This window comes from Bombus pyrosoma, linkage group LG14 (assembly GCF_014825855.1).
Source record: "Bombus pyrosoma isolate SC7728 linkage group LG14, ASM1482585v1, whole genome shotgun sequence".
Taxonomy (NCBI): Eukaryota; Metazoa; Arthropoda; class Insecta; order Hymenoptera; family Apidae; genus Bombus; species Bombus pyrosoma.
The window spans coordinates 10,306,669-10,328,458 of NC_057783.1; the positions used below are offsets into that span (position 1 = coordinate 10,306,669).

Consider the following 21,790-nt stretch of genomic DNA (forward strand, 5'->3'; position numbering starts at 1 on the left):
GTGCATTTTAGGAGTAGATGTATTCTCCTAGAGGACGAGTCAAGGGCGAGGCACGGAGAGAGTACTGTGAGAAGTTTGCAACGTGAAGTTGAAGTGAGAAGTCCCTAACGTGCTGAGGTAGACCACCATTTAACCAGCCAGGATCCGGCACTAATTGAAGGAAGATGTCTATGAAGATTTCCTCCACGTAAAAAAAGGGTGCCTAAAATTATTATAGTAATGTTTCTAACATTTATTAACTCTATTTGAACCGCGTCGGATTTCTTTTGAGCCATTTTTCTGGTCCAGTTGTAATAACAGTGAATCCGTCACATCGACTATAATCAATCACTGTTTTCACTCTTTGATAACATCTACATAAAAAAAGGCAATAAATATTCCACAAAATATACAAAATGTCAACAGTAATATTACGTCTAGCTTCATGTCCTACTCCATTTTCAGCTATACAATAATATATTCCACGATCTTCCTTATGAATTATAAGAATTTTCAATATATTACCACTGTAATATTTCGATTTGTTATTTAAAAAGGTCGTTAAATGTCTATAGAATAAAAAATAACTACCTACTGATAAATTGATCCACCAGTTGGTAGTATGGCATTATTTTCTCTATACCATGAGATTCTAGGTGCAGGAAAGCCACCAGTATAACAGTCAAGTTGCACAGGCTGTCCTTCAGTAACAACCATAGTTCTGGTTGAATTGTCACTTACAATGGGTGGTTTACGAACTTGCAGTTCAACATTTGCAGATACATAATTATTCAAAGAAATCAAAATTTTACATTGATAAAATCCAGCACCAGTTTCTTGAATATCTTTTATCTGAAGTATATATTATATTACTATTTGAATTACACGTTAAACAGTAAAAATACGATATGTATTGCACAATTATCGTCAAAAAGATAACCCAGGTGTGCTATCTTTAATTTCTCAATGACGCGTGTAAAGTTTTTCGTCTGTAACGTATAATATCAAAACATTATGAGCTTAGAATATGCGGTTCGTTGAAAATAATTAAAAATATTATGAGGTTTAGTGTATAACAAAAAAAATTGTTTTATTTTAAGAACAAAATGATAACATATATACAATATGAAAATAATAATCAACATAAATTGTAATTAACAATAATTACTTGTCAAATATATATACTTATTTAATAATGGGTACATTCCCCTTTATTTTCTATTACTTCTATTATACGATTTGATATCGATTTATATAGTTTTTGGATATAATATTGACTTAACGTATCCCATTCGCGTACAATTGCATTTTTCCATCCTTGTACGTGTTGATACTGCTCTTCATTCGTGAACATTATACATCGTGAACAAGTTCTGCCCAGCAATTTTCAATAATATTAAGGTCCCGGGAGCGTGCAGGCCACGGCAAAATAGATATATTATTTTCATTAAAATATGATTGGACCAATCTTGATGTGTGTACAGATGCATTATCTTGTTGAAGGATGTAATCAGTTCCAGAAATGCGTTCCGCATGATTGTTTATTTGTTCTTTGATTAAATTTATGTATCGGACACTATTCATTCTCCCATTGCTGAACTTGAAATTTGTCTTGCCGAAATAACCGATGCCGGCCCAAACCATCACGCTGCCTCCTCCCATTTGTCATCGAATTGCTGACATGTCATGAAAATAATATTAGAACCCATCAGGACCATCCAAGTTGAATCCTTTTTCGTCTGAAAATAGTACCCTTCTCCATTTCTTTTTCCAATGCACTCTTTCTTTTATTTTTAATCCTGCAAATGTTTCGGTTTATGGCTGGTCCTTAAAACAGTCCTTAGGTTTATTATACGCTCTCAAAATAACGGTATGGAGGCGAGTATTTATCTAACGGAGAAAGCGAGTAATTCCTTAACGGAAAAGCTGGGTTTTCTCAGAAATAATGTCATCCACAAGCCACGTTGGTAGGAGGCTTTCTCCTCCTATTTTTCTTCATTAATCCTTACAGTGCTATGGACGCATATATGCGTCTGGCGAAAGCTATCGGTGTGGACTAAGGACGCATATATACGTTTGTCAATTTTTCCGAGCATCTATGCAGAAGTAACACTATTACGTTTGTGTGAGATAAATATAAATGCATTTCAATGCTAATACGTTCGAAGAAACTATCTTTGAGAGAATATTGGTCTACGGATGAACTGTTGAAAAGCAATATTTTTCGCAAAATAATGGCACGAGATCGATACATGGTATTATTACAAATGTTGCACTTTAACGATAATAATACAGCAAGTGACGATCCTTTAGCAAAAATACGACCAATAATCGATAAATTAAAGATTTCCTTTTCGTAGTCATTTGCACCTTACGAAAATCTATGCGTCGACGAAAGTCTTTTGCTGTACAAGGGCAGATGTTATTTTAAACAGTTTATACCATCCAAGAGAAGTAGGTTCGGCATTAAATTATTTCTCCTTAGTGACTGTAAAACTAATTATGTATTGGACTTCATAATTTATACTAGACAAAAAACAAACATTAGTAGAAGTGACACAGCCACTGGAATCTCTGGAGATGTTGTGATGACGCTGCTTGAGCCATATCTTGGAAAGGACTATACACTAATTACGGATAATTGGTACACGAGTCCACGTTTATATACCTTATTAGACGAAAACAAAACCAACGCATTTGGAACCGTTCGTAAAGATAGGAGAGATATGCCCCACATGGAAGAAAAGTTGAAGAGAGGAGAAATGTGCTATCGATCGACTGGCATTTTATTGGCAATGAAATGGCATGATAAAAAGGACGTTTGGATGTTGTCTTCTACACATGCAGCTGCATTGATTGAATCTGAGAAAAAGGATTATCGTACAGGATTATATAAGAAGAAACCATCATGTGTTGCCGACTATAATTTCAACATGGGTGCTGTAGATAGAGTTGATATGATTTTGAGTACACTTAATTCCATAAGGAAAACTATAACTATGGTACAAAAAATTATTTTTCCACTTGTTAGATTTAGCAGAATATAATGCATATGTTTTATATCAAAAATCTACTGCTTCGAAACAAAAATTTAGTGAATTTCATTTAGCGTTGATAAGAGACATTTTACGAAAATATATCCAACGTAGGAGCATGGTAGGAGGAGGAAAGAGAAAGTCTGAGGATTTACCGTTTCGTTTAATTAATAGGCATTTTCTATCAAAATGCCCTAATCGTGCCGGCACAACACAATTATCAAGAAGAAAATGTGTGAAAAAAACGGAGCGACACGCGATACGAATGCAGAAAATGCGATGTCGGATTATGTATCGATAATTGTTTTGAAATTTTTCACACACAACTGAATTATTAACTTGTGTTATATTTACTAAATTTAGTTTTCTAGTTTATTACCCAAATTCTAGTTTATTGTAAATTTCAATGTTTATAATAAATAATTAATACTAAAAAATATATATATTTCTTGAATCATTTAATCCCGTACAAAAGAATTACTATAACTTATTACGATTTGCACTTTGAATAGTCAATCAACAGAGTTCAGTCTAGCGAAAAAGTATTCCGTCTACAGCGATCGTCAGTGTCACGTCGGGGAGACGAGAAATCACTAAACCGATAGATCGCCGGTGATCTCGCGTCGCAGTTCGAACGTTTACGAATAAGGTGAAGGAATTGAACTCCGTATAAGATGATGAAAATTTTATTGTATAAATCCAACAGAGTGACGGTTCAAAAAATTATAACAGAATGATGTCGAGCGCTAAATTTGGAGGGTTTTTATAGTGAGGTTTTAGTCCCTTTGGAGGGGTTATCGTCGGATGTATATCAGAGGCGGTTATTCAGTCACTGTTTTGTTATTGTTTCGATAGCTATGGCATGCAGGATGTTTTCGTCTACTTGATTACTATTTCGGAGCGGGTGGTCCTCTTGAGCATGTGACATCAGCGCTAGCCGCGCGCCGTCCGTACGGACCGCATAGGTCACGAGTATTCAGCACTCTAAGGGTTTTTTTGTATTTATTATTAATTTACGATCAATTCTCGCATTGAGAATTTTTAGTAATCTTCTCTGGCGTGGCGCAGTGACATGGCTAATTATTTATAATAAATTAATACTTATTATAGATAAGTCTTATGAATAAGTAATTATTACTTAAAATAAATATCTGATTAAATCTTGTGCTTGGGTCTAACGGGTAGTATATTTTTAGTCTGCGGATCTGGTCCGACGTGTTAAGTAATTTAGTAATTAGGGGGTTCCGATGTTTGTTGACTCTTTTGCTATATCTGTTGCTATATTTAGTTATTTCTTCTTTGACTGTGGGTATATTGAGATCGCGATATATTACTTCGTTGGTGACATACCAGGGTGCATTTATTAGGGATCTTAGCGTTTTACTCTAAGGGTTAACATTGGTTATAACCAATGAGCAACGTGGATCGTTACCCTCTCTTTTCCTAATGAAAAACAAGACCAACGAATCCGCTTTCTTCGTTCAAAACAATACAACGATACCGAAGTTTCCTCCGTCATGACATGAGAGCGGACAGTTAGTTAAAATTCCGTCACCTTTCTGATACATATCTTAGATTCACATCTCAGTTATATATTTCAGATACATATCTTAGATACACATCAGAGTTCCATCTCAGCTCGAAAACAGTCAAATCTCAACAACACTTAAATTGTAGCAAATATAAAGTATGAATAATTGTTGGAAATACACATTACAACCTGTTAGATCAGCGTTATACTCCCTTAACCACCCCTATTGTCCTAACCGAAATAGGGGATTGAACGATTCGTGGCGTCGATTCGTCAAATCGTAACAGGAATTTACGACTCCCGTTGACGCGTTTATTCAAGATCGCGTCTCCCCGCGAACGGGCGAAATAGTAGAACTCGACGAACACTTGAAACACTGGCACTAATACTACATTTCTCCATTATTTGTTTCGTTGTTATCTGCGAGTTGGAAGCTACACACAAAATTGCTCGCTTATCACGATCGGATAACGATGACGGCCGAACAGTACTTTTCTTTTTGCCATAATCTTCAACATTTTTTAAGAAATTGTGTATTACTCTACGACTTCTTCTTATTACTTTCGATATTTTTGCTACTGATAACCGTTGCTGTTTTAGTTCAAGAATTTGCTTTTTTCATACTCGTTTAATTTTTTTAAATTTATATAATATTGTACTGTAATCTTTACTCGTTAATAGATCATGAACTACTGAGCAATTCCTAAACATATTAACATAGTGTGTTATCATTTCGAATTTAGTATAGAACAGTTCTTCTTTGTTGTATACAAATATCTACGACATTGTGACTTATTTCCAGCAAGCCACATATTCTGAGCTTATAATGTTTTGATATTATACGTTACAGACGAAAAACTTTACACGCGTCATTGAGAAATTAAAGATGACACACCTGGGTTATCTTTTTGACGAGGAGTGTAGTATATACACAGATGAGTAGGGAGATTGCCGATGCAATGTTAACCCCTTAGCCTATAACGTTGAGGGAGACTCGTTGTAAGGGATTTGTGCCATAAGCAAAAACCACGTGTCAGACTGATCAATTGATCATGATTACGCTCTAGACGTCTTAAAAACACTATTTGTCCTCAAACATTGTTTATTATTTCACAATTCCTTTTGTAGCCCCTAGATATACATATCACAAGAAGTATACATTTTGCGCCAGTTCGGGCACACGGCTGTACAGATGAATGGCACGGCGCGCGACCAAACTTCTTGCCTACTATGGCTCGCACGATCGGCAGATAGCGTGTAGGCTAAGGGGTTAAGAAAGTCAACTAAGAAATGTGCATTGAGAATGAGGGTCTTTAGCAGCGAACAATCGAACTATACGCAAATTTATTTTCCGAGGCTTTTGATGAGAGAAACGTGCGTATGCATGACATGAAGAAAAATGTGCATTCACACTAGCAGTGATCAGCGTAAGGTAAGGGCGAAAAAACAAAAACTACTTAAAAGTTTAATTAAACATTAGAAATAAAGTGCTTTTTTTTGTATTGATTATAGAAGCAACAATCAGGATACCAAAAGAAACTAACAGCAACGATCTTCTTGGAAATGATTATACAATACGATAAAAACTCAGACTATTTATTATAAAATAATTATATAACATGTATATAGGAAGAATTTCAATGAATCAGAGTAATAGCATTTTACAATATTGTTATCTATCCTTTTCACTATACAAATCTACAAAATCTTACAAAAAATCAAAAAATAAAAATTGGGAATTAGTTAATGGACAAATGATGTCAAATTCCAAGAATTATCGAAATAATGCCACCTCTTGTAAGATTATATCCTTTTGATACAAAATCGAGATTCTGATAAATAATTTATCGCTAAACCAAAAATTTCAACTTCGAAAAATTCCTGAAATATAACATCATTTTCCAGGATCGGCGAAATTGTGCCACCTCCTATACTAATTTTTAATTTTCTCAGAGAAGATCACGTCGTTTCCAAGAATTTCAAAAATTTTCGAATACCTCTCATGATATTTTATTCTCTTAATACTTATCAATACTTACCAATTTTCTCGAAATCTTTTATCTCTTTTTATAACTTATTCTTTAAACTTATGAAAATTGGAAAAGATTTGAAAAGATTTTATATGGTTAGACGTGCATTTGCAAAATTAGATTGTTTTATTTAATTCATAAGTTTGCAATAATAAGACAATTTTACAATGAGTTCTTAATTTTCTGTATAATAATCTAATAACTTAAAACTACCCTAGTATGGCGTCGCATTTGCGCTGCACATTTTCTAAACGTCTGATTTTAGCCAATTTCGTACTTTTGGTTGAATTTCTCCAATGCTCCCTGGCGATCACCCTAATCATCTCCGGTATATGTTCGTAACACTGTATCTGTTCATGTGCACGTGCTAGTTCTAGGTTCTATGACGTAATACCGTATCATAACCTATATTTCGATTGTTTTTGTAACTAGTGCTCTTCAAAGCAATAATATAGACTAATATTTTCAAATAATGACTGTCAAAAATGAAAAAAATGAAAACCAATCAGATTCTGAGAAACGTAGTAATATTGAAGAAATAGAATATTCTGATCTTTATCCAGGAAGAAAAAATCAAAGTAGCGAAAACCAATCCCGTACTTGGTTTGATGTAATTTCTTTTAATGAAAAAAGGAAAAATTACGAGAAGATAAACTGTGAAATTAATGTTTATAACTGTGTAAAAAAGAGTAAGAATCTTCTATCTATTTTTAAACATTTTTTTAATAAGTTTGTTCTACTTTGGATTTACTATATGGTTATTATATTTTTCAAGCGTCAACTGTGCTCAACAGGAATATTATTTTGACATTAAAAATAAACAAAAATTCAATATTACAAAGAAAAACAGAATATATATTTTTCTTAAATTAAAAATTGTCATTATGAAAAAATTTCTCTGAAGCAAAATTGGAAAACTCATATTTAATATTATAATTTTGCTTGTATAAACAAATATTAATATATATATCTTTATATCACTTATATTATACATATATGCTATATATTAATCAAAGAATTATGTAAGTAATAAATTATATATATTTTAGGTCCTTTAGTGAAATTAATGTTAGCAGCATTAAAAAGTTCAGGATGGTAAGTAATATTTAGATTTTATGTACTTTCTTATTCTGTTGTATTCTAAGAATTAAATAAGTGATGAATAATTTCAGTGAAGTTGATCTTGGTCGTCATATTTCATGTGAAGTATGTGATAATAAAGTTACTGGTGGTTACGATGCTGATACAAATCAGGTAAATGTTATTAAAAATCTTTGTATGTATCAATATATAAGTAATATAAAATATTTCATATTTTTTAGATTATAATTTGCCAAAACACTGCTAAGAGCAGAAATCGAGTTCAAAGCACTTTAAGTCATGAGATGATACATATGTTTGATTATTGCCGTAACAAACTTGATCTAAACAATATAGATCATTTAGCTTGTACGGAAATAAGAGCAGCTAATCAATGTCATTGTAGTTTTCTTGGTGCATGGTATCGAGGAACTGCTTCACCTTTTCATATTAAAAAGGCACATCAGGTAAGTATTGTACATATATTGTACATACTGTACAAAATATTCCCTTTCATGCAATTAAAATACATTCATCCCATTTTATATTAGAGGATATATTATAATCATATTATACAGTTGTTATTATAGTTATATTTTTGCTTTAGGATTGTGTTATGGACAAGGCTGTTAGGTCACTAATTGCTATAAAAAATATACCAAAGGAAGAAGCAATGGACGCTGTGAGGCGAGTTTTTACCAAGTGTTATAATGATTTAGAACCCATTGGAAGACGACTTCGACGAAATTCAATGGATATGGAAAAAGCGTATTATGAGGGACCATATTATGGATATTCAGAATAAAGTATATTTTCTATAAAAGTGCTTTCAAATTATGTACCTCAAAGTAGTACACTTACTAAGAAATAATATGATTTTGTTATATCATTTTAATACTCGCCTATGAAAATAATTATTATTCTTATTATTCTCATTATGATAGTGTATTTAATTGTATATTTATTCCGTATATACATTTAACCTTTTAATGATAATTTCGTAGACTTCCATATGAAGCAAGAAAAGTATGATTTTTGTTAATAATTTTAAGCGAGAAGTTTTCGAAGATAAAAACATCTTTGAATCGAGACTTTAGCGTAAAAATTTATTCATTTGATCAATTTAACCATTATTTTATCGAAAAATAGCATATTCACGACGTGAAGTGTAGCTTAGCGATGCCTAAGATTTATATCGTTTGCCGGATCGTGTATGCAGAAATCCTTGAGGTCGGGGAGATTCGGGTGTGTGTCGATGGACTGTAGTTTCCACGAGATAGGAGAGGACGGTGTGAATTTCTGATGTAACAGTCGTCTGGAGCGATTCTACTTTTAGCCTACCTATGTATCTACCTACCTACCTTATCCTACGACGGGCGTGACGATATGAGTGTCCTCAGTTATTCTGGGTGGCTCTTCTACAGTTCAGGTTTCCGTAACTGACTCTTACGATCGATGTAATGCGTCTTCGACATTGGGTTATTAGTAATAACTAAAACTAAGGTACAGAATTGCTTCCACGGCGTGCGGATTTCCTCACTCCTGTCACCCAAGAGTTACAAGGTGGACCTCTTTGCAACTCAAATTTATAATTTCTATTTATCTCTACTTCGTCGCCTGAATAGAATTTTCAACTATTAACAAGAACTTATATTAAAATATTTATATTCAATAATAAAGAATACAAAACTGATATGATTATTACAAATCTTATATGCTATAAGATATATTAACGATGGAAATGCTAAGAATTGACAACGCAATGAAAATAGCGACACATACGAGGTTTCCCAACGAAAGAATGAATCAGGCCTAGTAATACATATCCTTTTATACCCTGCTCATCGCTGTACGTGAGATGCTGGTTTACGTGAAGATGCAGTTTCTCCTTGATGGATGTTGATATTGAGATTGACAACGGGGCCCGCGTTCGCATACCTGGATCCTCGGGTGTCATATACGAAGAAGTAAGAGATAAAAAATGTCGGTAAAACAACAAGGCGTCGGTAGGCTGACATCACAACGTACTCTACCGGTAGTTATGTACTCCTATCTATCCGTATATACTTTAAATTACTGTTACTTTTGTATTCAATAGATGGCAGCACATGATTTGTCCATAGACAAGCAACACGATAGTGCGTAACAAAAACATATATACCGTGCATGAAACAATAAGCGCAATAATGTGAGACAAGGATAGACGTATATCGCGTGTGGCACAAAGAGCGAAATATTGTGTAATAAAAATGGATATATATGTATGCATATATATCTTATGTATATGCTTGTGTTCTAACAAGGGCAATAGTACCGATCAATCAGGAACAAGTGTACACGATCGCAAAGTGGTATTTGCTTCCTACTTTACGGAGAAGAATTTCATTTTTCAAAACCGAAATTACATTGCAGAAAATAAATACGTCACATCATTGAAATTCAATATCGAACATACTACGAAAAATAATAAAAATTCTTTTTTCCTAATAGATTTTTATAATATTTGCGTGTTCAATATTTAAGATATATGATGATAGATGATTCTCATTGAAAATATAAAATGTTTCTGGAGTATCGATAAAATATTAATAGAATAAGGAATTTGATAGGCAAGAACGAGCTGCACAGAAGGTTGGGTTTTTGTTACTCCCATTCAACAGGCAGTAATTACAGACATCATAAACGCTGGCCAAGCCCAGAGTTTAGAATGAGCGCTTGGAGAAAAGTTTCCGCGCGAATTTTTCCCTCAAATTGGAAAAGTTTAATTGCTTCTAAAAGATATTTGACGATTTTCCTAGATCCTGGATATTCTACTCGACGTTCCCGTTTCTCTATCTCAGTGTTAATTTTTAGGAATTCTAGTAAATAAAATCTTTGTAGCTTCTTATGTATATTTATTTATCTAATTTTAGTTGCATCTTTTGGTACATTAAGATCCTTGTTAACTGAAGAAACATAATACATATTTACATCACTCGAAAATATTTCCAGCTATAGATGTGGAACATTATTATAAATTAATATCTGCTTACGAAGACTTACAAAAAGAGAAAAATTGTATTTTCTGAAAATTTATTTCGCTTTTGTACGGATAATTTTGTCTTTTAATCTCAAAATAGATTGGTTTCATGGAGAAATAGATGGATTACCATAGCAGATGGAAACGAATGCGTTTCTCTAGGAATAAAAATAATTACAGCAAACACTGGTTGATGTATGAGCGACTGCAGTAGATTTAATAAGATAACAATCTTTCAATTTTTTTTTAACAACACATTTTATTTCGAGTCCACTATTTTTATTAGTCGAACATATATTTCAATTATGTTCGCTCTTAATTTTCGCTATACTATTCTATATTCTATATTGAATTACTAGATTCAAAATATTCTTTGTAAAATTTTAATCAATGTGGAAACTCTACGAAATGATAGTACAATAATCAATGTTAATTTTCTATTGCGAGGTAATTTTTGCAATAATAAATTATTATACAAAAGTAAAAGATCGAAAAATATAAAGTCTCTTTATTTTTCGTTTCCATTTATTAAACAGGACTCGCGAGACTATTCAAGTTAATTGGGCTGTCGAGATCACCGGGTATAACGGAGAAAGCATTCAATTAGTCAGTAGAACACGTGTTAAATATGAGCCGAGAAACACGAAGAAATAACTTATAGATGTTCGTTAAAAGAATATATTGCGTCGTCAGCTGTAAACTTATAGATTATACTTTGTAATTTAATATTTCCACGCAAGGTGAATTTTTCTTTTTTGACTTTTTATATCGATCGTAATTTCAAATAATAATCTGCTACGTTGCATTAAAAAGGATTTAGTATCTCCTCTCGTAATAGCTTTTATTTTATTTAAACGAGTATCGATGAAATTTCCCTACGAGGACAAAGGATTATCATTTGATTTCCATTTAACACTTTGATTTGAAATTGATAATTATTACAAGTAGTCTATTATCAGGAAATAGAGTAGAATGTTAAAGAAATAAGAAATAAAGTGGAATTTAAGAGATATAGATGTGTTACGTCTGGCAACATTCTACCTAGAGCAGGCCACACACCGCGGGCAAGATGGCAACCAGAGGCAAGTCTGCACATCCTTACTGCGTATCCTCAATAGTCTTAAGGACCTATCATGAATCTCAGGAATTTTCTAGCTACGGTCCTTTCAGAAACAAACATTTCTTTACTGAATCGTTTCTAAAGCTTATTGTTTACTACGGGAAGACACGGGAAAGTTTTTCTCGCGTATGATACTTCCCACTAGCAACTTTCTATCGAGGGCGGCTAAGATCCTTCCTAGTCCACCAACCTTCTTTTATCCAATCAGAAGCAATGTTTACTGCCCTCACTTTCCTAACCAAAATTGTCATCAAAATCTGACAATTTGACAAAGGGACAAATCTGATGGTCCCTTGCGTTAGACACACCCATCATTAGCTTTCCTCCGGCACAGCATCGTCACTTTACCTACTTATTCTTCATCGTTAGAACAGTCAACATATCTCTAGCGGGTTTCCACCCTTAAATCAATCACTTACTTAACTTGTACATACGCATCAGTGTAACTATCTTCTTTACAAAGTTGTTGGAATAAACATTAATTTATATGTGTTAAATCAGTGTAAACTCATTTGAACCACCCCTATTATCGTAATAGAAATCAGGGGATCGATCAGTTCGTGGCGTCGATTATCTAATCGTAACGGGAATTTACGATTCCCGTTGACGTGCTTTCTCGCGATCGCGTCTCTCCGCGAATGGTCGAATAAACAAGATGCATAGATCTTGAAACACATATAGCGTTAGAGAGAGAGAGAAAGAGAGAGAGAGAGAGGGAGGGAGGGAGGGAGAGAGAGAATGTTGTCCATAAATTTATCCTTAAATTATCTCAAGTTTCACGAAACAAAGACTGACTCTTTCTAGCGTCAAAGTTATTTTATTCTTTCTTTTTGCTATCTCTGAGAATACCCACTCCTCCGGATTTTGCCATTTTACTCTAATTGTCATACATAGCTCATCTATTGTTTTATACTTTTTCTCTAAAACGATTATTACTATATATTGTTACCTTTGTTTTATTTTGACCGGAATTCACGTGGAATTTTCTGCTTCGAAGCGTTCGATATGGCCCTTTAAAACGAAAGATAGCATCGGCCGAGGTAAGAAGAAGAAGAAGAAGAAGAAGAAGAAGAAGAAGAAGAAGAAGAAGAAGCAGGAGAGAAGGAAGAAGGGAGAAAATGTACGACACGGACCATGTGGGACATGATAAATCGTTCGGGTATCTCTTTTCTCCGATTGCCCGTGTAACATCGCCATCGTAGAGGCACGAAGTGCTACCATATTACTTCGTTTCGCTCGACCTGCTACTTTTTTGCCGCGTTTAAAAGAAATACGCCTTTACTTCCCATAACCTGGCGATCTTTTTCAATCCTCTGCGAATTGTCACGTGTCAGGGCGCGGGCTGAAGCTTGCATTTTCAATAATTCATCGAAACATACGTTACGTTATGTTACTCCGATCTGCGAAGGAACCGAATAAATTATTTCGTGAAAAGACAAAGTGAAAATCAAACAGAAAACTTGTGAATGTAGTTTGTTTTAATAGCTGAAAAGATCGAGTTTTAGGGAAAAGATCAAGCTCTGTGAATATAAAATATTGATATATTGATCTAGATGAAAAACCTGAAGCTTTCAAACGGAAACACGAATGTTACGTATTAAGTCGTGACTATCGTGAGATTTTCTTGACGCATCTATGCGGCACAGAAGCGACACACACTTCGTATACATCGTAAACTTCACTCAACGTTGATAAATCCTCGAACCTTAAATCCAGCGATTAAAGTTTTCGCGTGAAAATGATCTGTTATTAATGTCCTCGTGCTAACTTTTTCTGCAATCCGCTCACGAGAGTCATCTATTTCAGTTCATTCGTCATCTACCACCAGCAGCCTGAGCGTCGCGTCGTTGCTTCGCGTGTACAGTACAAATACGAACGGCCGTTTCTTGTCGACTGACTTTTTCTGATAAATGTGCTCGACGAATGCTAAAGAACACGTCTCTCCTTCATTCCTTGACTTCTACGCTCCATCGTCCTGATAGTAGAAAATTCCTGCCTATTGCGAAGCCCTGCAATGCTTTGGCGACATCCAACCGAGTTTCCGAAACTCGGTGCACGTGCTTTGTCAACCTGATAACACAAAATAACAAGGGGAAGGAATACGCTTTTCTTGACTCGAGAAATGTTCCACATTTCACTACTACGAAATGAAAGTTACTCGTTGAAAAGTTGCTCTGTGTCACGTACGTTTTTACTGTTACTAATAATCGGCAATTATAAATTATTAACTTAATATCAGTATAGTTGCATTTGAACTAATATTTATTTTCTGTTGTCTTTACTTTAATATAACAAGTACTCCATGTACTTTAACAATTTCGGTATACAGAACTGGCAAGTGTAAGTTTTCAAATATACGAACATATATTAAGAATGGACAGAAATATGTTCTTATATTTATTAATATGTATAATACCAAGAATTGTGTTACGAAAAAGATAAGGAACGAGTACTGGGAGGAAAAGGAAGGATCCTTTTTCTACTAAAAATTCATATGTCCCGCGTGTATCAGAAAAATATAGACACGGATGTGATCTTTGAAAGCCAGAGAGACAAGGGTGTGATAACGCACGAGTTTGATTTATGAGTATGAGTTATAAAACTCTGAGTAGATATGGCTGCTACTTTATTCTATGTCGGGGAGATCGCCGCGATATAGATATTCGATCGAACGTTTTTTGAAATCTTACGAGACTTAAAACTTTAGTCGAGTTATTTAAAATAAGGTATTTGTTGCCGAACGATCGTAAAAATCTACAAGTTCTGTGATATTTTCGTATTTTTATGTGAAAAATATGAAGCAAAAGTTGTAATTTTAATGGCGAACGCAAGAGGATAGTACGAAAGGCGAAGAATCGAAGTTAAGGAATTTTGGAGCTTTCACGAAATCCTTTGAGTAAACCCTTTGGCATCGTAGAAAATTTCTCGCGTTTCACCTAAATATGAAGGTCTCTGGCAATGTTACGAAGAAGCCACGTCTTTCGTGATTTAATACCGGCGAAAACGGATCATCGAAGACGTTGCAATGCCTTTTAGGCCGGATGCTGTCAAATTACAGAGGGTCGACCTGAATTTACCGTGTCAAACGTTTTTTTTTCCGAGAAACTATGTAAAATAAAAGGCTGGCACACATATAGCGTTCACTTTTAAGTGCTACGTCCTGCACGTGACACTCGGTAGGAAGTTGAAAGGCAAAGCGGCAAACTTAGGTGTCGAAGTTCATCGATGACCTGGTTTAGAGTGTTTTTAATGAAACTGTCCAGCCGATTGAAAGTCACTTTGATTTATAGCGAACTAACGAGAAAGGTGTCTGCTTGTCACGCACTTAACCAATGATTTCTAATGATGATTTCAATGATGACTAAAATTAAAGCTTGTCGTTGCTTGTACATCTCGTGTAAAGCTATTGAAACTATCGAATAAACGTGGAACCTATTAAAACGATCTATTTTACCGGAAAAAAGTCGTGTAGCATCTGCGCGTGATAGCACAATTTTTACAAAAAGGTTTCAAGTGTCAGAGGGTTAATGATACCGTGATTTATAACAACCGTATTTTATGATTTTCGCGATTTTCGCCGAAAAGAGATTCGCAATCCGAGAAGGTGTTGCAACTTTCGAAAGACATCATGGAGATTGTGGCCAACTTCGACAGAACTGTTGGCCATTAATACCAAGTTGCGCTGCAAGCACAACTTTCCAACTGTAGTTGTCTTCAATTTCTCTCAATATACTATTTCCGCCTCAAAGTACGGTAGCTGGTCGCATGTTCTCGAAGATTCGTTAAATCTTAAGTATCTAAAGTGCGCGTATGAAATATGAAATACCGATTTATCAATCTATTACAAATCGATTTATACAGCGTGATATTAGAAATATAATTTCATATTCCTATTTGTTTTCTTTTTTTTAATTATTATTTAATTTGTACTTTACCATTTGTTCAGCTGGACATTTGGTAAATTTTTTTAACTTAATTGCTAAATAACATGTGGATGGCTACCCCCAACGGAATATTATCTTCGAGTTTGTCTATTTTATTTCTTTAGTGAAGTCAGTGGGGTGTTTTCCTTTCAGTCTTCTTTCTATGAGAGTTTTGCTCGCTTCGGCAGCCGGCTGGTTTGAATGTGTTGCCGTTCTTTCCTTGTATTTTTCTGCGTACCTGTCGATTTTTTCTTTGACCGTTGGTATTTTTAGGTCTTTGCGTATATCTTCGTTTCTGACATACCATGGAGCGTTGACTACTGTTCTCAGTATCTTCGATTGTAGCGCCTCTAGTTTATTTATGTGGCTCATTGCTGCTGTCCCTCATAGTGGTATTCCGTACATCCGAATTGGTTTTATTATTGTTTTGTATATTTTTAATTTATTTTCTGTGCCGAGTATAGAATTTCGACTAGTTAATCAGTACATTTGTCTTTTTTTTATCCGTATCTTGTCTATAATTGATTTAGTATGTTGCTTCCATGTAGGTTGTGCGTCTAAGTGGAGTCCTAGGTATTTGACTTGCCTTGTTTGTGTTATGTGCGTGCCATTCAATTGGATATTTGGTGGTTTCCGTTTCCTTAGTGTAAATATAATATGGTTGCATTTACTGGGGTTTGCTTTTATTTGTTTATCTTGTAGCCACTTTTCTATTTTTTTGATATGTTCTTGTAGTAATGCGACTGCTGTTTCTGGATTAGTATGTCTGACTAGTACAGCCGTGTAGTCCGCGAATATCAGTATTTTGCTATTGGTAGATATTGGAATGTCGGCTGTGTATAATGTGTAATATTGGGCCTAAGACGCTTCCTTGCGTTACCTCTGCCTTGATGTCTTTTACTTCACAATATACATCCTTTATTTTTACTACAAAGGTTCTGTTGCTTAGGCATGATTTGAGTAAGTGGTGGATTTGTTCCAGGAAGTGTTTTTTGGTTGTTTGTAAGAGGCTTTTGTCATGTAAACTTGAGGGTTGGATGATAAAATAAAATAGCTGAGTCGTAACACAACTATCAATTTTGCTTTTATTAAACTTTATTATGAATTCAGCAATCACAATGGAATACACACTGAATTAACACACATAAATCACAATTCACTCCAACAACTTTATGTAAAAGCTAGTTACACTAATACGTTAAGTACGCAACTGACCTAAGGGTAGAAACCGGTAAAGATACGTTGACTATTCTAAGGATATAGATTAAATGAAGTTTTATTGACGATACTGTGTCTGAGGAAAGCTAGGGGTGGGTGTGTCTAAGGACACGGGACTATCGGATTAGTTGATGACAATTTTGGTTAGGAAAGTGAGGGTAGTAGACACCGCTTTCGATTGGATAATAAGAAGGTTGGTGGACCAGGAAGGGTTTTAGCCGCCCTCGAGAGAAAGTTGCTAAGGGAGATATCAAACGTGAAGAAAACTAATTTTCCCGTGTTAACCCGTAGCAAACAATAAATGTAAAGGAAACCTGAAACAAAAGATACTTGTTTGGTCTGAAGACCTCAACTATGAAAATGCCAAGATTCATGATGGGTCCTTGAGACTATTGAGGATACGCACCAACGATGTACAGACATCTAGCTGCCATCTTGCCCGCGGTGTGTCTCCTGGTCTCTGATGTGGATTGATGTTACACTTTTATGGTTCACTTTGTCAAATGCTTCCTCCATGTCCATGAAGAAAGCTGTACAGTATTGTTTCTTTTCTATTGCTAGTAAAATTTCGTTGACAAGCCTGTGCATTTGCCCTATCGTGGACTGTTTGTTTCTGAATCCAAATTGGTGATCTGGTATTAATTTTTCTTCCTATATTGTTGGTTTTAGGCGATCGTATGTATTATTTTCTCTAGTATTTTGGAAAACACAGAAAGTAGTGATATTGGTCTATAAGATGCATTCGTATTTGTTGAAGCGATTCTCACTTCTAGGAAAACTTGTACATCTTCTCTAGTGTTTAGTTTTCTTAGTCCTCGAAGCCATTGAGTATTGTTTAGCTCTAAATCAATTTGAAGGGTCTCTCAGCCTCATAGCCTTTTCTAGGAACATGCCTTAATGCACAGATGATGCAGTGAGGTATAGATGGGCCAGTTTTGCTAATTATATAAACACCCATAGGACCATGGTTTCGGAGCTCTATTGTAAAGTAACGCTGCCAGCGTGCGGAACTGGACTAGCATACACTGTACTTATCGTATACAAACTTAAATATATTTCTGTTATATATTCATCCACGCATTTCCTCTCTATTCTATTCCGAGATAAACCTCAACAGTATTGTTACCATAGAAATGGTGTACACGAGATAGAGAAGAACTACGGAACTTTAATTATTAACGATTTACGTTCAGGTATTGTATAATAATGATTTGATAATCTCGTACTCGGGCGCACGTAGTTCATTATTGAATTGCAAGATGTCGCATAAATGCAACGGTTTATCGAAATAGCATATGATTTTACAAATATTTTACAAGAACATGCAACGATATGGACATAAAATTGTTCTGAGATCGTATTGAATGCAAAGGTAGAAAAGCTATGAAAAATCTAGGACATTACGTTCGAGAAATTGGCGTATATATTATACTTCTTATTCTTCCGTAAAGACGAACTTATTTCACAGAACGAGAGTTTACTTTTGTTGATAAAATTTTATTCGTAATATATGGAAGAGAATATTATTTATGGAAGTAAATAATTCGTGTGATCGCTAAATTACTCGATGCACGAACGCAAAGTTTGCGATGAAAATTTCAATCTTCTGTTTAAACAATTTGGATCGGGGATTATTAAGAAAATCCGTGCTCGCTAGTTTGCATCCCTCGATCTCCTGTCAGTATTCAGGTTAATTAGCGTTCTGTTGTGGTGCTGTTACGACGCCGTTCGAACGTCTCAAGCATGAAGACGCTGGTAGTATCGGGTAATCGATAATATCGAGAATATTCTGGTAACAATCGTCCATAGTGTGCGACTCCCCCCCAGAAGAAACAAACATTTATTCGTTTAATAATATGTCACGACATGGGTTAAAGTAACATTAGACGAGCGTTATCAATTACGATGGAAGCCAAAGAAAGGCATACCGAAGGAAAATACATACAATGTCTTTCATCGTATGATTAATTTTGGATAAATAGAGAACAAATTTTAGAGAACAGAGGTATTCGCCGTTCTTATAAATCACTGAATACGATGAAAAGGGAACACACGATGAAATAATCTCGTAATTAATATCTATTAACGCTTACAGTTAAACATTATGACATTTATGTTCTACACGACGAACGAATAATATCAGTGACGAGGATTGCCGATTGCCAGACGTTCTCAACTTTCAACGTTTCAACCAGATTCCATATATCTACGTATATAATTGTTAGTAAAATTTTATCGGATCTGACGCGGTATAATTTAGCAAAGTTGGGATAAGTAGCTTTAACGAATAAGAAAGATCAACAGCTATGCTACCATTTCTTAGATATAAAACGATGTTATTTCTCTTAAAAACTTGGTACGCTGCACGCATCGATATTTCGTGCAAATTTCAAAATCCACGTAAAACACGTATTGACGCAACATCTGAACGTTAGCGAACAATGAGGGCTCAAGCCGCGCATTAAAACAAAACGAAACCATCTCCACCCACATTTTTCATCGGCAGGAAAAAATAGAACAAATTTTATCCGAACAATAAAAGGAGGATACTCTACTATTCGAGATGTATTCAGAAACATACCGTGTTAGGTCAGTCAGAAAGTCCTGTTTTTTTTTTTACCTTCTACTTTCTGATATTCGAGAACACGAATAATCCTTGAAAAACACATTTTGGAAACTAACGGTAACGATAAATATATTTATTCGATTAATTCGAAGAAACAGTTGTAAACAACTTTAGAGTATGTTACCGATAAGCTTTGAACGAAAATGATCCAACTGAAAAAGAAATGTTGAAATCCGAGAATTACAGCAATATTTTTATTAGAATACATCGTATTTTTAAATACTTTTCAATACTTTCTAATACGTATCCGCTTTTACCGTCAACGTATCGAAGAAATATTTTCAAAGAATCACTTTCCACCTAATCATACGGGAAAGAATCGTATCGAATGAAAATTATTGGAAGACAAAGACATTCGATTTTAATTTCATGGCGAGATTAGCTCTGGCGAATGAAACATTGGCAGAATTTTCCGTACGTGAGAGATCATCGCCTTTCGGTTGATTGATGCTCAATTTTCCACGTAACCACATCCATCGGGCGTCATCCCTGTTGTGAAGAACACAGGTCACTAGGCTCACGTAGCTGCACTCGTGTACGAATCGTAGAACGAAGTAGAAAGATCGACAGAGGAAAGGAACAAAAGGGAGTTTGAGCAGCGTAGCGTTAAGGAGTATCGGCAAGTGCTAAGCACGCCACTCGGAAGCTGTTAACCACAAAGCGGTTCTGCAGCCGCTGATTCTTTCGAGGCTGACTCGCGAGCGCATCAGTAATGGGAACAATGGAATCAAGTATACCGGTTTGCGGCTAACGAATGGTAAAAATGTGATATAAAATGAGGCAGAGATCGAGGGCTCGCATTTGCAAAGTTCAACTAACAGACTTCGAATCGAATTTCCAGCTAAATGTAAATAGTGGATTCGTCTTAGCGATAACATGGCTGGATTTAATTAAGATATGCTGATTATGCTTGGAATAACAAGTACGAGAATAAAAATAAGAAGATTATAAAACCGGGAGCATCGTGGTATGAGTGGAAGTAACGAAGGTATTGCGATTGTAAGAGTGGAAAGATATGCAAAAGTAAGGTAGCTAAGTAAAGGTAAGTATTATTAAAATGGCCGGTAGATTACTTATAAAAATGTTATGGTATAAATATTGTAACGTTAAGCAATTTCAATGATATTAGTTGGAAGAATTCCGATTGATTTAAGCATTACGAATAATTGAATAATACGAAGCACCTTCGAACACTGACAGAATAAAATATGTTCGGTCGAGAGGAAAGTGGCTCGAAACTAAATTGGAGCATGGTAAAGCTTGAAAAATTAATAACAAAAATGCCGCAATTTGCCGCACAGACGCGGCGGTCTCCCTTATAGCGTGAAACTTTTCAAAGCGAACCTTTCGAAGAAAAATTGTGTCTTTCTCTCATCTTTTCATATAAATATATAATATGTAAATATTATATATTTATATAAATGTATAATATGTATGTCTACATATTACAATTAAAATATGGCACGTGGAAGTCGCTAAATATTACTGTGAACTTGCATTCAGTGGTAATATTAAAATTATTTTACATTTTCAATAGAGATTCTCGAAGAAATAACTAGTGTTATCGAACGAGGAAAATTTTTAACTGAAAAGTAGCATTTTATAATTTTGTATGTAAATAATTACTAAATTGATTTTAATTCTCGGTTGGTATTACAAATTGGATTATAGAAAACGAAGGTTAATTTTAAGTTTGCTTATATTTAGTTTTAAAGTATTTCATTTTTATTTGTATATTTTATATTTTACATGATACGTGTTATCGATAGTCTTTATGACGTAAAACATAGTATAGAAATTACGGTGGAATATTCTGTAATTAAGTAACTAGTCCCAAAGTCTTGTACTTGTCAACTACAACAGGTTTTTAAAATGACAACAATCGCTATTCTAGAACGAGGGTTAATAACAATCTCCAGACATCTTACGACATAAATACGAAAACCTTTAGCCAGCTCCCGCGATCTAAAAAATAAAGCTGTAAACCTAATACAAACGAAGCAGCGAAACCGAAATTCAATCCGGTCGATCAATCAGCAACTTTCGCGGAACGATTTCGATACAAGAGATATGGTATAGAGAGCAGCAGCAGCAGCAGCAGTAGCAACAGTAACAGCAACAGCAGCAGCGGTGGTAGATAAGATGAACCAGTGGCGAATCTCAAGGATCAAGATCGCTAACGGAAGACGGATGGAAGGGCTAGGTTTGATGGAATGATTTCTGGATCTC

At 34.8% G+C, this 21,790-nt stretch overlaps 2 protein-coding genes across 2 annotated transcripts; one reads left to right on the top strand and one right to left on the bottom strand.

Moving 5' to 3' along the window:
* Positions 1-316: 316 nt before the first annotated feature.
* Positions 317-1,641, bottom strand: LOC122575003 (tyrosine-protein kinase receptor ver-4-like; the record flags this gene model as incomplete). The annotated part of the gene is made up of 3 exons (XM_043743302.1): positions 1,339-1,641; positions 575-831; positions 317-506 (listed from the first exon to the last, which is right to left on the bottom strand). Coding segments are annotated over exons 1-3 (750 nt in total), but the record flags the coding sequence as incomplete, so codon positions are not given.
* Positions 1,642-6,473: 4,832 nt separating this feature from the next.
* LOC122575127 (mitochondrial inner membrane protease ATP23 homolog) lies at positions 6,474-8,593 on the top strand. The gene is made up of 5 exons (XM_043743670.1): positions 6,474-7,264; positions 7,625-7,670; positions 7,748-7,829; positions 7,898-8,122; positions 8,263-8,593. The coding sequence occupies exons 1-5, from the start codon at positions 7,048-7,050 to the stop codon at positions 8,458-8,460; spliced, it is 768 nt and encodes a 255-aa protein (XP_043599605.1). The 5' UTR covers positions 6,474-7,047; the 3' UTR covers positions 8,461-8,593.
* Positions 8,594-21,790: the final 13,197 nt, after the last annotated feature.